At 38.3% G+C, this 17028-nt stretch overlaps 1 protein-coding gene across 13 annotated transcripts in view; it reads right to left on the bottom strand.

Moving 5' to 3' along the window:
* The window catches only part of srcin1a (SRC kinase signaling inhibitor 1a), a 113801-nt gene that overhangs the window by 6033 nt on the left and 90740 nt on the right, over positions 1 to 17028 (bottom strand). For 9 of the 13 annotated variants that reach the window (XM_059557601.1, XM_059557626.1, XM_059557573.1 and 6 more), the window contains 9 exons: positions 14662 to 14837; positions 13819 to 13949; positions 13563 to 13710; positions 12826 to 13135; positions 11566 to 11979; positions 10417 to 10569; positions 6877 to 6936; positions 6026 to 6775; positions 4707 to 4820 (listed from right to left, as the gene is read on the bottom strand). In XM_059557601.1, the coding sequence (XP_059413584.1) occupies positions 4707 to 4820; positions 6026 to 6775; positions 6877 to 6936; positions 10417 to 10569; positions 11566 to 11979; positions 12826 to 13135; positions 13563 to 13710; positions 13819 to 13949; positions 14662 to 14837 (2256 nt within the window). Of the gene's footprint in view, positions 1 to 281; positions 642 to 4706; positions 4821 to 6025; positions 6776 to 6876; positions 6937 to 10416; positions 10570 to 11565; positions 11980 to 12825; positions 13136 to 13562; positions 13711 to 13818; positions 13950 to 14661; positions 14838 to 17028 lie in introns of those variants that run through there. The other 4 variants (XM_059557587.1, XM_059557579.1, XM_059557658.1 and 1 more) reach the window with 4 other exon arrangements.

Consider the following 17028-nt stretch of genomic DNA (forward strand, 5'->3'; position numbering starts at 1 on the left):
AAAGAGGAAGGCTTGAGTAATTGAAGTTCTGCTCTCTGTGAAACCGATGTTGTCTTAAGGTGGATGGCAGGAGGAGTGTCTCAGCCGAGAGGCTGGATCTGGAAAGGCTAGCCAGGAGTGCTTTGGCCTGGTTGGAGGAGGCCGTCAAAGAGGACAGTGCCCCCTCCTGGGGGTACTTTCTCAATCTGGAGGGCAGGTGGCCGGAGAAGCTTGCGGCTCTGGTGCTTGCGAGGAGCGACTCAGTTGCTCTGGCTCTGCTGATGTTCAGAATCAGAGCCTGAGGGGGTGGGTGTTGAGGGCAAAAGTAGGGAAGATAAAGGACAGAAGAGTGGGTAGAGAAGAGTAGAGTAAAACTAAGAACATTTTTGGAGGCATTTACGGTTGGCTTTGGCTGCAATACATCATCAATCTCTCTCACAAGACACTTTCTCTAAGGAATGAATTGAGGCTCTGGTGAATTTTGACAGCTGCATGATATTTTTTTCCTTAAAAGTGTACAGGATTGACTAGGAGGAACTGGGTAAAGGATGATGGGCTTCAATCAGGAGATGCTGATGAAGAAGTGGTGGTGAAGACGGCAGAAGAGGAGGTGGACAAGCTTCGGTCAGGTCAGGTTGGTTTGGGTTGCTCGCTTCTGCTCACTGGGTCAAGGAGTTGGACGTGAATGGTTGCCATGAGGGACGACGAAGGATGGCAGGTAGCGGTGACAAAGAGGAAAATGCAAAAGGAAGGGGACAGTGGGAAGAAGGATGAAGACAAACACAGGACAAAGTTATTCAGGTTATGATCATTCATGCATGATGCTAGCCTGGTACACATCTCTACTTTTGGATTTTACCACATGAGGGCAAATCCACATACATTTATAACACCCACAATGCATTATGCTAGAATAAACTGATCTTGGTGGGTTTATTGAACATGAGCATGTATGCATCTCTATTACCATCAGTCACTCTCAAACAGTCTTTCGGTTCCTGTGTGACAGGACACTGAAAGAGTACCACTGAGATCTGCTCAAACTCTAATCAGTTGTGAGGGAGATGGATGGACAGCACGGATACAAGGAGTGAAGACTAGAGAGTGATGAGGGTGAAGAGAGAGCCTGTGTCTTTCCACATGAAGTGCCAATTATTCCACCCTGATAGAGCAGAAAAAGACTCTCCATCTCTCTCTCGCTCGTATCTCTCTTCCCTTTAACCTTCTCCCTCTCTTTCATTTCTCCCACTCTTTTCCAAACCTGCTGGTCCATGTCCTTTTCACAGAGCCTTCTCAAAAAGTCCCTGGAGAACACAGCTATGATGGAGATTAAAATAGCTGCTGCTTTTGCACAGTCATGCGGACTACATTTTCCTTTTGGCACCATTTCCCACTTACTTTCTCTGCCCTTTTAAAATGTATGTGCCACAAGCTAATGTAATTGAGAATAGACATAATGCTGTTCAAGGAAGTCATATGTAAAAAGAAAATGGGTGCTAGGGGATACACAAACAATTTCAGAGAGAGATAAAAAAAAGATACATTAACGAAATATGTGTAACATAAGGAAGGTGTTTTCTTTTTGTTTTGTTTTTTGCATTTACTAAATTGAGAAAACCAATTTTGTCTGCTAGACTTGTGATTACTTCATTCTACTGACAGCATAAAAGTTTTAACTGCAAGAAAAACAAAACTGAGTTTTTGGGAAAAGAGGTCACACTTTAATTTATGGTCCAATTCCAACTATTAACAACCGATTAACTAAGACTTTTTTCCTCAGTAAACTCCTAATTTGCTGCTTATTAATAGTTAGTAAGGTAGTTGTTAAATTGAGGTATTGTGTAGGATTAGGGATGTAGAATATGGTCAACTAGTTAATAGTGAGAACTGGTCCCTAAGTGTTACCAGAATGTTTTTTTTTTTTTACATACCATTCAAAAGTTAGTGGTCAGTTCATTTTTTGAAGAAATTAATACTTTCATTTAGCAAGAAAGATCCATGTGACAGTAAACCCTGACGTTAAAGAAGTTTAATATTACAAAAGGTTTCTGTCTCAAATAAATGTTGTTTTTTGACCTTTCATTTCAAAGAACCCTAAAACACACATTACAGTTTCTATGAAAATATTAAATAGCAACATTGACAATTATAAGCAACAATTCATGAGTACCAAAAATATTAGAAATATCAGAGTGACATCTGAAAGATCATTTGACACTGAAGTAATGGCTGCTAAAATTGCATTTAAAAATATATTAACAGAAAACTGTTAATGCAGACTTTGTGGTGATCATAAGAGACTAATTACCAACCCAAACTTTTTAAAGGTGTTGTACATATCAAGTACAAAGACAGGGAGAAGAAGTGAATCAGACCAAAAGAGAGCAGTGATGTGTTAATTTCCTTTAAGCAGTCAGGATGAGCAATCATTTCAAAGATGAAGTATTTTGAGAAAAGGCTAGCGTACAAATGAGGCCGTGAGGTACAGTGAAAGGCACAGCAAGCAGAAAAAAGCCTAAATGAAATGATGAAAGGCACAGCAAGCAAAAAAAAGTCCGGGTGAAAAGATGAGTGTGCATAAATGTTTGTATCCATTTGCCGCTAAGAGGGCTAAGACAAGAAGGAGATATACGCAGTCCACTTTAAAGGGAATAATTAACAGTTACACTGACAAGACTAAATCCTGATCATATCCAGTTTAGCAGGAGTGCCTATAACAGCAAATATGCTCTCCTGTAATTATAGTTGCAACGAACCCTCTGATCTTGCTCTCTCTCTTGCCAATATCTGCTTCTCTCTTCCTTCCCCATAAAAGATTAGATTCTTTTCTAATATTCATGGCCTGTTGAACAGGGGCCAGATTTATTAAACACAGAGTGAGGAGATTTAAAGAGCACCAGCAGATCTATCATCTCCTTACCTACAGCACACAGGCCCATAGCTGTCCGTGTGTGCGCGTCTTTTTCTTTCGCTAATCCGTTTTTCAAACCCTCCCCCATTTTCTCCACCTGTCTCTTTCACTTCACTTATGTTGTGGAGCTCACATTTCCCTAGTCTCTGGCTTTATGCTTTCTCTCTCCCCCCTCTACTGAGACTCACCTGTCTCTGGTTTCTTTGTTCTGTTCGAGGGTTTTAAGTGCACTTTAGAGTCCCAAATGTTCTGCGATTGACGCTCCAATTCAGTTTTTCAAAGCGTCACTGCTAGAGAGTTCTCTCCCAGCCTCACTTCACTTGTGACTGACACACACAGACAAACACGTGCATATACACGTCTCTCCTAAGGCTCTCTGCAATAGTCTGAGCTGAGGAATCTGAGCTCTAAAATGCCCTCAGACAGACATCATGAATTGGTTTCAACTAGAAAATGATCTTCTTAGCTTTCAGCAAACCATTTTAAAAGTTGAAACAAACGTACACAACAGTAAAGCGAAGGAGAAGTCTAAAACCTTGTTGCATGCAAAACCAAGACTGAAAAAAGAAAAAAAATCAAGTACAGACTAAGACTACAGATAGACTAAGACTAAACTCAACACTTAGGTTAGATCAAGTTTTGACCAAAACTCTAACTAATACTAAATATAAGACTAAACCAAGTTTATTTTTAGGCTAAACTAACAATAAACCAGAACTAAGATTAAAGATAGCCTAAAACTAGACTGAGATTAGGCTAGACCTAGATATATTTGAATAGATTTGAAATAGTCGTTAACATACCTTTTGCAGATTATGCAAATATGTTAACAATAGTTATGCAAATATATTAAAATAAGAGGGATCATGAAAATTCCATGCTATTTTTTATTTCATATACTGTGCTGAATAAATAAATACGTACATGTTTCCCAGAAGACAATATAAATACAATTTACCCTGATCATCCAATTCAAAAAGTTTACACCCGCCGACTCTTAATGCACTGTGTTGCCTTCTTAAGCATCAGTAAATGTTTTCACCTTTTGTAATAGTTAAGCATGTATCCCTCAATTGTCCCCAGTGTAAAAAGGTGGATCTCAAAATCATACAATCATTGTTGGAAAGAATATACAGATGATGCTGGAAAACCAAAGAATGTGCAGGAGCTGGATGATTTTTCTGAAGAACAGGGGGCAATTTAATCATCCACACAGTATTAAGATTAAGATTCAATTCAATGTAAACTTTTGAACAGGGTAAATTTGATAAATTCAGTTAATATTTTCTCTTGTGGAGTATACTGTAGTCAACATCTGAAGCGGGTAAAAAAAAAAAATAAAATAAAAACCACAAGACAAGAACAGGTATTGTTTTGGTTTTGGTTTTAGGACAACTTTGATGAAAGGTTCTGAACCACTTCAAATGTTGATTACTGTATATAAACATATTTTATGTGAAATAGCTTATTTAGGACTATAATTAAAGAATATCATGCAATTTTCATGATCCCTCTTATTTTGTTAAAATCATTGATATTTTGCATATTCTGCAAGGGGTATGTAAACTTCTGAGCACAACGATAGATAGATAGATAGATAGATAGATAGATAGATAGATAGATAGATAGATAGATAGATAGATAGATAGATAGATAGATAGATAGATAGATAGATAGATAGATAGATAGGAATGACAGAACAATACACTGGATAATAGAAACAAAGATAGAAGCACAGAAAGATGGACAAAAAAAACATGGAATGACAGAAAAACTGATATACAGGACAACAAACGGACAGAAAGACAGATCATACCTGCTGTTGACCCTGGTTCTTAAGGAAGTCCTCTCTCTGTTTGCTTGTTTTGCTCTTTTCTGATCCGCTCTGCTGCAGGTGCTTGAGACGAGACAAGGCCTTTCCACCGCCAGTCTGAGACGGATTAGAGAGAAGAGGAGATAAATCCGTGCACTATATTCGGTAATATTTTCCCTCCAATTTCTAACAGTGTATTTGCCATCACCAGCAGTCAAAGGAAGTGCTGGAGAAGAATGGTGTGCAAGACAGGCAGGAGGGTGATTTGTTTTTAATAGAACACATGCATCTCAGTACAGTCCTCTCGTTCATTCATTCTCACACACACAGACACATATTAGTTATAATTTCTTGTATTAAATTCAGAAAATATAAATTATACACCTCTGCACGCAAGTTGACAGAAGCTCTCAGCGCAATACAAAATAATGAAAGCTATCTCTAGTCTTTTCTCTCTCTGAATAGATTACCTACACAAGATCAAGCACTAGACCAAAGTCTAGAGTCACAACCAGCTAACAGTCCTTTTAAAGCTTCAAGGAGACCCATTAGCTGTGTGTTTTATGCAAACGAGCACCTCACTGAATGAGGGGCTCTGTAAGAGGATCTAATGCTTGCAATCAGATGGAGCTGCGTTTGCCAGGCTCCATCTGTCCTACGAGAAAAGTGTGCAACAACCTAGAGCAAGGGACTCGAACACACCAGTTAGAGGAGGGATGATGCAATGCTGGCTTGTATACAAATGTGTGGGCTGAAAGCATCACAGTGGAAAACACAAGTGACTTCATCCAAATCCTTCTCTTCTATCACTCACAAAGATCAGCCCTGTTCTCAGCAGAGCTGAGTTATACACATGATGTCTGGTGGATCGCTTCATAGTGGTTTATCCTGACAACTAGTCTCTAAAGACGAAAGACAAATGTGAGAGGAGACAATACCGCATCAATTAGTAGTTATGAAGCGCTTCACTGGGCTTTAGCCTTTTATTTTACGAGAAAACCACATATAATGTCTTATGTACCAAAGGATAATAAGACCAGGGGAAAGTAATCAAATTGCAAAGTCATTTTAAGAGGAGAAAAAAAAGAATAGGCTAATAAAGAAGAGGAGGAAACAAGAGAATTTATTGTGTGAAAGATACAAAAGTATTTCTAAAGAGGCTGGAGGCAAACAATTTATCAAAGCATTTGCAAAAGAGAACAGACTGATCTAGCTGAGCAACCCAGCGGAAGAGACCAAAAACCTTCCACCACACAGGAAGAAAGAAGATGGAAAAGACAGATAGACCAGGGCTGAAGTAGATACTAAAGGTTAAGTTAAACCTTGGCTGTGGATGTGCTGATGCAGGACGGTTTAGGTGGGACAGCGGGTTTGTTTGTGTCTCCTCCGTCTGCTGTATGTCGAGTGCTGCCGGATCTCTTGGTGGAAGAACTCTGCGCCTGGACGGATGTTGGGAAGATGTTCCCCGTGTGAGGATCATTGCTGAACTCCATCAGGCTGAGCTCCAGCTCACGAATGGTTTCCTCCAGACTGTCCAGACGACAGTACGTCCTGTGACAGATGTCTTCCTTTTCCCCTCCAACACCTGGAGTGCGGATCAAACCCAGTTGAGATGTCTCTACGGGCCCGTTTTGCGGCGAGATAGACAATGTAGTGTCCGACTTTCTCAATTGCTCTTCTTTCTGTCCTGTCGCCGCCTCGAGAGTCTCCTGAACCCTTGGTTCCCTCCTCAGGGGCTGTTTAATTGCTCTCTCGCTTGTTAAGGGCGGACACGACTGGGTCACATCCTGGACGGGACTGTGGAGCTCCCTCTGGGCTGCATCCAAGTCTTGTAATCGAGGGACTTTTTGGCTGGCTGACAAGTCTTGTTTCCATAGCGGCAGACGGGGAGTCCTCACAATGTGGCTGAAGTAACTTACTCTGATTTCATTTCCAGAGTTATTGTCTTTGATTGTCTGTGTGTTGTCAGACCGCCGGGTCTCTGGTGAGTCCTCAGAGGGGGACATGGGGAGAGAGTTACACTCAGTTAAGACAATCTGGGGAACTGGAGTGGAGGACATCCCGTGCTGCATCTGCAATTTAACAGGAGTAATTGGCATAATTAACCCATGAATGTGAATCATAAATGTATTAAGTTTTAAGGTTAATATAAAGGTGGCTAAAATAAACTTACCAGAGATTTCTCAGTAAAATCACTGGAGTGGTCATCACCACCCTTAGATGCAATCAACTGCTGGCACATATGTAGCGTAGCACACATACAAATACAAAATTAAATAAACAAATATTTAAACATGTTCAACCAAGAATAGTTCACTCAAAAATCATTCAGTCCTCATTTACTTTTACTTATATTACTTACTTATATTTACTCTTTTTCATGTAATTACAAATGTTTCAATGTCTGAATTCAAAAATGCAAGAGAACTATAAAAAATAGTTCAAAATAGTCATTTTGACTCATGCTACTCTTGCTTTGTGAGGAACTGACTACAATCTACATAGTTATTCACTCATAATCTTATCTTCTATTTGAGTTGTTAAAGGGATAGTTCACCCAAAAATAAATTAAATTAAATTACTCACCCTCATTTAAGACGTTATCTTAACAAATAAAGACATTTTTTGTAAGCTTTCTGACCCTGCTTAAACAGCAACACAACACAATGTAATGTGTACATCGTTAAAAGAGTCCATGTGACATCAGTGGTTCAACTGCAATATTATGAAGCTACAAGAATACTTTTTTTGCACAAAGAAAACAAAAATAACAATTTATAACAAATATGATAATAATAAAAAAAAAACTATTCAACAATTTCTTCTCTTCCACATTGTCTTCCGCATTGTGGTACTCTCATGAATGGCAATGGACTGACCCAGAAGAAAAGAAACCATTGAATACATTTATTTTTGTTTTATTTGTGGACAAAAAATATTCTTGTAGCTTCATAAAATTATGGTTGAACCACTGATTTCACATGGACTATTTTAACAATGTCCTTACTGTTTTTCTGGGCCTTGAACGTGTCAGTTGCATTGCCGTCAATGGAGGGTCAGGGTCTAAAGATGAACGAAGGTTTTACAGGGTTTAGAATGACATGAGGGTCAGTAATAAAAGACAGAATTTTCATTTTTGGGTGAGCTATCCCTTTAGACTTGTGACTGAATCATGGAGTCAGTAAGCTGAGTTCAAGAGCCTAATTCGCTGACAAATCATTCAGACTAGTTTTGTGAAACGGATTAACTGATTCAAATAAATAACAAAAATAAATTAATTACAAACCAAGTAATTAAGCTATTCCTCTCATGAAATTACATAATTATTACTTTTAGTATTTACAAAATATTCTGGAATTAGACAACTTGTAATATGGACTACGTTTATGTTATTTTTAATGCTTTTGCATAGTTTTTGAAATGCTAAAAGTTTTGGTCCCCACTCATATTACTACACGAAAAAGAGCATAGTAAAACAAAACATCTCCTTTGTTCATCAGAAGAAAGTCATATGTTTTTGGAATGATATGATGGTAAGTAAATGATGATAGAACATACATTTGTAGGTGAATTATTCCTTTAAAGATCACAGATCTGTGCTCACTTTAAAATGTAAAAACAGCAACATTCAAAAATCGGTGCAAGAGCTACCACATTGCAATATCAAACTACTTTTAGCTTCAGTGGAAGAAATGAGAAATTGGCCATTTCAACACAAAACAGTCATGCACTGGCAAGTGCACACACACACACACACACACACACACACACACACACACACACACACACACACACACACACACACACACACACACACACACACACACACAAAGTACAGTATTTGGTGATTGTGTAGTTGTGATCGTGCTCACTGTGATGTGGGAATATCAAAGAGGATCCTTGGTCTTTAGTTTGAGTGCAGTGAGTTTTCTTTGTCTATATAGAAGTACGACTAACATTGTAGAGGAAAACATATAGATTCATGTGTGTGCATGAGTGTACAACATCAGTCCACACTAGCTCGCAGCATGGGTTGTTACCTGTCCAGACGAGAACACATGGGGCAACAGCTGTAAACTAGAGGGAGGAGCATATTTCCTGGGAGAGGGCAGGGGGAGAGTCAAATGTCGCTCAAAGAGCTGAGCATCAGGGAGATTGAAGAGAATAAATGAAAAATATGGGACGCACAATATCAGTTCAGACAGTGACATTTCAGCATTTTCCCATGAAAAGCTCTAAAGACTCTGAAACTCAATCATTTAGCACTATCATCTTCACATAGTGTACATAATTGTAAATCCCATAATTTATGCAATCAAATTTACACAAAATAATTTGACAAACCATCAGAAATGACACGCTGTATCTTTAAGCAATGTTTAGAGATTAGCTATTTCTGTTCACGAATGTGTTACTGTGTAGTTATTGAGTTATGGGGTGTTTTGAGATGCAGCTTGTGAGCCTGATTAGGTTTAAGAGGGAGGTGGGTATGGTGTCACTGCAGCAGTGCCCAGATCTCCACAGGTCTCCACATGCAGTGGGGATGGAGGAAAAGAGACATCTGCTTGCTTACCCTGTCATCCACTCAACCAAGACAACAAAATCTGTCTGCTTGTTGGTGTTAATGAGCCTTGTAGTTTGTGTTCCATGTCTATGTGTGCATGTGTGTGTGTGTGTGTGTGCGTGCGTGGTTGCGTGTGTAAGCGTATGTGTGTTGCTGGCCTGAAGCAGGTCAAGGAAGCCTAAAATCTACACCAACACAGCTCAAGCAGTGTCAGTCAGGAGAAATGCACTATTATGGCCCCATGGCAAAATGAAAATATTTAAATGGAGACAGCTGGGGAGAGAGGTTAGAAATTTTATTTGTGCATCAGTTAAACAAATATTTAAAACCATGTTCTGAAGTAGGCCTGGGTAAAATTAATTAATTAAGGTTTTTGTTTAAAATACAAATTAAACTAAAATGAACTGATTAAAAAGTACAATCTTTAAAAAGAATAATAATTTCCCCATAGAATATATATATATAATAAAAATTGATATATGAAAATCGCACAGTGTATGCCCGGCTTTAGATAGCATAAGAGACTTTTGTCAAAAACATACAATGAAATTTAAATTAATTATAGAATTTACAAAGACTGGTTATAAGTAATGTGTAATGCTTTTAGAAATATCCAGTGTGTGCTGTAGGTTCTGGAATAGAATTAGTATGTAGAAGGCATTCCCAATTCAATTTGAGTGGTGCATAACCCTGCTCTGAAGTTGCTAATGCATCTAGAGATAAAGTATATGGGTAAGTGAGATGGCATATATTAGATGTTATGGTTGTTGATTTCATGCACATTTAAATTAGACACAAACGCTATCCCACAATCCCACAGTGCCTAACTAACAGCACTGTACATCAGCACAGCACACAACATTGTCAAACCACTCATTTGAGCTTAATAGTTCATGAGCCAAAGAGCACAGACAGAAATTCAGATCTCCTGCCTGCTAATGTGTGCTTAATGAATGAGTGAACCCACCAACTTGTAGAAGCCACCAATGTGTGTGTGTGTGTGTGTGTGAATATAATTGCACAGCTCTGTGGGTGTACACCAGACACATCTGGTGCGTGTGACATATGGACATTAATCACCAACATTAACACTTCAGCGTGAGGGTACACATGGTCTGATGTGACCCCTCAGGTAATACATGTGCTCACCTCCAGCTCAGCTGCTAAATTCTCCTCGTTGCCCTCCTCTCGCTCTCCACCAGCGATGGTCGGAGGGGTAGAGGCTGGTCGGGGGACTTCAGATATACTCCTCCTCAGCTTAACGTGTGGCTTCTGAGACTCAGTCTCCTCTGATTCTGATTTCTGTTTAGATACACAAAGACAAAAGGACAAATCTGTATATACAATATGCATTTTTTTTTAAAGGGAATGTATTTCAAAAGAAAAAAAAAATCATGCTTATATGTTAACATATATATATATTGTTTTCTCTTTTGAAATGTGTTTGATGTAATGTAATGGAGACATTGTCTATGTATATACAAAAACAGATCTAGATATTTTTTGACACTTAATGTCTGAATGTCTGCTGTAAGACAGTAAAAAATGAATGAATTAATAAATAAATATATTATTTATTTTTTAAATATATTTTTTTATTTATTTATAGATGACACAACCAATCAATCAATGAATAATATAAAATAAAATCATTCATGGTTGAACCAATATTTAAATAAATAACATATATATTTATTACAATATTACAATATATAATTATTCTAAAATTAACATTGATTTGTTAGATTATCAATGGATGAATGAATAAATAATTATATAAATATTTAAAAATACAGCATATATATTTATTTATATGGTTAAATGAATGAATAATGTAAAATTAATTATGGCTGTTTTGATTGACATGATAACTGAATTCCGAACAATAATAACTAAAAGGCTGCAAATGTATATAATATATCCCATTGTAATTTAATGACTGAATCTTAATTAAAAGTAAACACAAGGGAAATTAACACCTAGAGCCATCTTAATCTCTCTCAGTCTCTCTCAGATTCACCTGTTACCGACAGGTGATTTATTACCATAGGCAACTGAGCTGATGGAGTAAATATCAACCATGACTAAAACACCCACGGATTTATGAGATGCCTGACATTTTTGAGACCCTGCTCTCAAATAAAAGTGATTTAGTGTGTTCCTCTGACTCGTCTGAACTTCCGTGTGCTGCTCTTTCAGTAACATCTTGCATTTAAATGTTTGAGAAAGTTTGCATGTATAAACACACACATGCAAAATCATCTGTGTGTGGGTGTCATTCTGAATGTCTCCAGTCACCTTTATACTCTTCCCAGGAATTATCATCTCTCCGCTGCGTGTAGTCAGGCCAGGGGAGGAGGGGAAACTCCGGCGGGGAGGTGGAGGAGGGGGGGATTTTGAGGGCTTCTCCGTGCGATACCTCGCCACCGTCAGTTCATCCGAGCCTCGTCTGGATCCACTGTCTTTACTGGAAAGTTTATTCTGAGGCTTATTAGGCTTGTGTTCAGGTGTGGCATTGGTGTTAGATGGACTCTGGCTCTGGTTTTGGTTTTGAATCTGGTTCTGAGCAGGTTTGATCTGCTTGGCAGCAAAGTCCAAGTCAGGAATGGCCTTCATGAGCTCAGCCTGAGTCTCCTCCAACAGTCGATTAATGTCCTGAGCGCTGTACTGTGTTAGACTGGCTCTCTTCTCTTCCCAGTCCCGCTCTGCTGCCTGAGGAGACATACAGACTACATTTTACAAGATCATCAGTGCTTCAAAACAGCTAGTAAAGAAGCTGAACTGTTAAAGACTATTCACACAAAGTCAGACTTTTCAACTCTAAACACATTCACAACGAGATTTCACATGTGCACTATTATTCAAATTTTAAGGACGATAAGATTTTGTGCATGTGTGTTTGAAAGAAGTCTCTTACATTTACCAAGACTGCATTTGTTCAATTAAACATCCAGTAAAGCTACAATTTAAAACAACTGTTTTTATTTTGAATACATTTTAAAATGTAGTTTATTCCTCTAATGTCAAAGCTGAATTTTCAGCATGATTACTTCAGTCTTCAGTGTCACATAATTCGTCAGAAATCATTCTAATATTCTGATATTTTATTCATGATGAAAACAATTCATGATTCCTTGATGAATATATATCAAATAAAAAGTTTTTTTCTATTATTAGAATAGGTTTGTAACACTATAAATATCCTTAATGTCACCTTTAATCAATTGGATCCTTAGAGAATAAAGCATTCATTTCTTTAGAAGAAAATGACTATACTTTTGAATGGTTGTTTATCTTTATGAACTTTATTACTGCCACTTTCACATAATAAACACTTTAAATTGCGTATTTATCAACTGTCATTATTTTTAGCAACACAAATTGTCCAAGGTCAATTTCTAATATATTCTAAAAAATACCTTCATACTTTTGTCTAATTTAATGACGTCAGACCTAGGCCTGATATACATATTAAAACAACATTACTAAATAAAAAAGGTATTGCTATTGTATACATTTAGACAACTGGTTTCTTTCATTTTAAATCTCATTCCTCACCAGTCTCACTTCCACGGATGAGGCCTTCTCGGACCCTCCTCGACCTCCCAGCTCGCCCAGCTCCCGTCCCTTCAACGAGCCCACCATCCCATGAGCATCCTTCTCACGCTGTGCACTAGAAGGGTTCGAGTGGCTGTGGCCTTGACCAGAGTGTGGGCTCCAGTTAGCCAGGCTGGTCTCATTGAGGTTTAGCGGTGGACTGGTTGGAATATCAAAGTCTGTGTTCTTCCTGTACTCGTCCCCTCCTCCGAGTTTAGGAGAGGGGCTGGAATACTCATCCTGGGTTTTCCACACTCCTTCATTCATCTGCCTGATTAAGCCATAAAACAGCACTCAAAATAATGAAGAGTAAATTACATTTGAGACTAGGCTAGAGGCTAGCGTGATTTCACCAAGTACAACATGTTCCTGGATCAACATCCTTGTTGATCCTGGAACAACATTCCAATCAACCAATCAGAACTGAGATATAACTTTTCAGAAAATATCTGTTTTAGGCTTACAATCAGAGTAAGGTGCTTCTACACTCTTGTCAATCAGCTATTATTTCCCACTGATTTAGGAATAAATTATGGGTAGGGTTAGGTTTAGGGGTAGGGATAGGGTTAAGTCTATATTTTTGGACAATAATGTTGATCCAGGATCATCAGAAGATGTTGATCCAGGAACATGTCTTACTTGGTAAAATCACGGCGACCGTGGCTAGACAGGGAATGATTAAATAAGTGTTTGTCTACCTCCTCAGCGTGGAGAGAGTGTCTGTGATGGATCTGCAGCGTTTAAGCAGGGCGTCCAGTCTGTGCGGCTCCTCTTTCAGGAATTTCACAGCTTCCACTTCCACTCGCAACACCACTCGCATTTTACTCTGGAGCCCCGGGAACTGATCTGAACGAGAGAGACAAACAGAAAAACAGACAGGCAGAGAAGTGAACAACTCTCTCCTCTAACTGAGGTTCAAGTGTCTGGCTGTGAGAGAGTCTGAGCATGTCTCACTCTTCAGCTCGGTGAGAGTCTCTCCCAGTTTCCTCAGCAGCGAGCTTTTCTCCTCCAGCTCCTGCACTGTCACATGTCGGTGATTGACAGACATCTCCTTCTGGATTTCATCAACTGATCTTTCCAGATCACTGTCAAGAGCAAATGTTAGCTTCGTTACATATTGATTGTTTCAGAAAAGAGCATAAACCTGCATGACATATTAATTGACGCTATCTCAAAGCACCTCAGTGTTATTACACAGAAGGGACTCTTGATGTTTCTGACATTTAAAAGTTCAAAAATGTAGCACGAGACGAGCGTGCAAATCCTGCGCTGTGGCGTCGGCACGGATTTGAATAAGTGTCAGTGCAGCAGGGTGTTTTAGCATTAAACGACTGAGACACAGCCAGAGTGTTTACACTCGAAATCCAATTTAACCACGTCAAATAAATCCACCCCTCGCAAAATGCTTTGTTACAAACAGCGTACGGTTAATAATTGAATCACATCAACTGGCTGTTAGCTATACTTAATAACCGCTATCAATTAAAAGCAACACGCCTGATCTGGCAGCGAGTTGAAGAGGCGGATTTAGTCACCCTGCTGCTTTTAATTGGAAGAAAATAAATCAATGAGATGCTGTCCGTTGTTTGGACGGGCTAAAGCTGAGGTGCAGGTCTGCAGGTCTATAACTGTTTATGCCTCATTATTATGCATTTTTTCACATTCGGGTATGAGTTGATGAGAACCCGTGCAATAAAAATAAATGTGAAATTATTTTTTTCAGCATTATGCAGCAGTGTCACTAAGCTAGCGCCTCAGACGGCATTATTATAGCACATATTTGTGTGCCAGACGCACTGCAGTTGCTGAATGATGAGTTCCTCCTCGTTCAGGTATTTGAGTCTCTCCTCTTCCACTAGGAGGCGCTGTCTCTGGAGAGGGTCTTCCTGTTTCCTCAGTGCATCTGATAGACGCAGACTCAGCTCTGTCTCGGTCCTCTTCAGTAGACTGCGTATGGAGTCCTGGTTCTGCAACTACACACAAACACAAACCAATTAAAGTCTGTGTAAAGGCAATTTAGAGAACTATTTCTAAACACATTGTAAATGTTAAAAATGTTTTGCTGAACACATGTTACAAAGACTAGATAGCTATGCCTTCATCACGTAAATGCATATAAACATGTATGACTGTGTAAATCAAATTAAGGTGCTAGAGGAAGCTTTTTACTGTAATTATTTGTGAAAATGTCTAGTAATTTCTGAGTGTAATTTTCTTTTTTTTAATAGCTATTTTTTTTCAGTGTATAATTATCAAACCAGTGGGCTAGGGTCCACTAGGGGTCCTCATCAAATTTCCAAGGGGGCCAAAGGACAACTTTAGAATGAAAGGGAAATTAAAGTTTTAACCAGCTTTTTTAAAGTTATAATAGTAATATAATATAATTTAAAGTCTGGGTGAAAAGATTTGAGAACCACTGCTTGAGGTGATTTATATAAATGTAGGACATGTTACTTGAGCAACCTCCTATGGTGTTACTATAACAATATTCCCAACAACCAATCGCAGCCCCTCTATTTGAGTATTAATCTATGAATGATTACAGTCGTCAGAGGTTTCAGGTGTATCATTGTGGGAGCGTTTTACAGAAGGTCAGCTGTCACAATCCATCACAACACAGCCATCAGATGACTCATATATGTATCCATATGTAACACTGACCTGTCTTTGACCATATGCAGCTGTCATCTTGAATGTGAAGATATAATATTATAGAATTGGCTTTGATAGTGTGTCAGTATATACCGTATACTATCCTTGATAGTGTTTATGATGGACCACATTAGTTTTGGTCTCTTGAATGCCCTAATGTGAATGTGAATGAGTTTATTTTGTAGTATTTTCAATTTGTGCATGTTGAAGGTTGTGTGGGAGTTGGAGTGCCAAATATCACCATCATTTTGTGATGCGTAAGCACTCTGCAGACAATGTTTGTTTGCCCTGAGAGAAAAACAGAGTGGACTTTGTCACTTGCATAGCACCGATAATGAGAAAAGTGTGTTTTTGCACACTCTAAATTTGTGTGTACGATGAGATTTTAGAGTCATTTGGTGGCAGTTCTTCCTCGAGCTGAATTATTTATGAGTCTCATGCATTATTCAACATATCCATGTCTCCTAGGTAACAGGATGAGGGCAGGGGCCGTGTCTCCAGCTCTGTTATTCAGGCAGGTAATAGTCTAACTCAGCAATATGCAGTTGCATGACACCAGCGGCTTGGCTCTCGACACCAAAGCAATTGACACCAATCTCGCCTTCCCCACGCGACATGCTCAGACTGTTGCAACACCCCCTCTACTTCTCCATGCATTTGTCTTATTGGCTTCCAACTCACATTCACTCCAAAAAAACATTACTTAAAGACTTTATTTATAATGCGTTATAAAGGGTTATTTAATGCATTATAAGTTTGCATACTGTGCCTTGTGATTCATTATAACTTAAATGATTATAACTGTAAATAATTATAACTGAATATAAAATGCATAGTGTTACAATCAATTTACTGTGGTCACAATTATTTATGAGATTGTACAATGCATTATAAGGTGCATTACAATGCATTAAATCTACTTTTATAATGCATTATACATAAAGGCTTTAAGTAGTTTTAACAAAATCTCTCTCTAAAGATTTGCCAGACAATTCTTAATGTCCCATGAAGGTTGCTTTCAGGTTTGCTTTCAAGTTCACTTCTCTAGCAAAATTATCTTGTTTTAAGAACTAGTAGATACTTACATTAATTGATTAATTTACATTATATATTTGATTTCAAAATTAAGAATATTCCATATCTTATAATTATTTGTTTATTTTTTTGCAGCATGGGATTGTGTTTCTTTTGCAAATGCAGACTCTATACAGGTGCAGGGTTTATATTATGCAATAAGGACTACAATTTTTTTAATCTTCCTTGTATTGAAATCTAAATCTTTTAGAAAATTCCATATGCAAATAAATGTTTTTAAGTTTTTGAACACGAAGAACCACTGTGTAGGAAACATAAGGAAATATTTAAGGTTGTGCACTCTTTCTAGGTCACTAATTGAAAAAGCAAATTAATCATGAGAACTCCTTTGTATAAAAGATCAAATTTCCTTGCTTCCATGGAGAAAAAACAGACGTCTCTCTAGAAGCTTCCTCTGTTTATTCAGAGAGTTCACGA

Source organism: Carassius carassius, chromosome 1, assembly GCF_963082965.1.
Source record: "Carassius carassius chromosome 1, fCarCar2.1, whole genome shotgun sequence".
In the NCBI taxonomy this organism is placed as follows: Eukaryota; Metazoa; Chordata; class Actinopteri; order Cypriniformes; family Cyprinidae; genus Carassius; species Carassius carassius.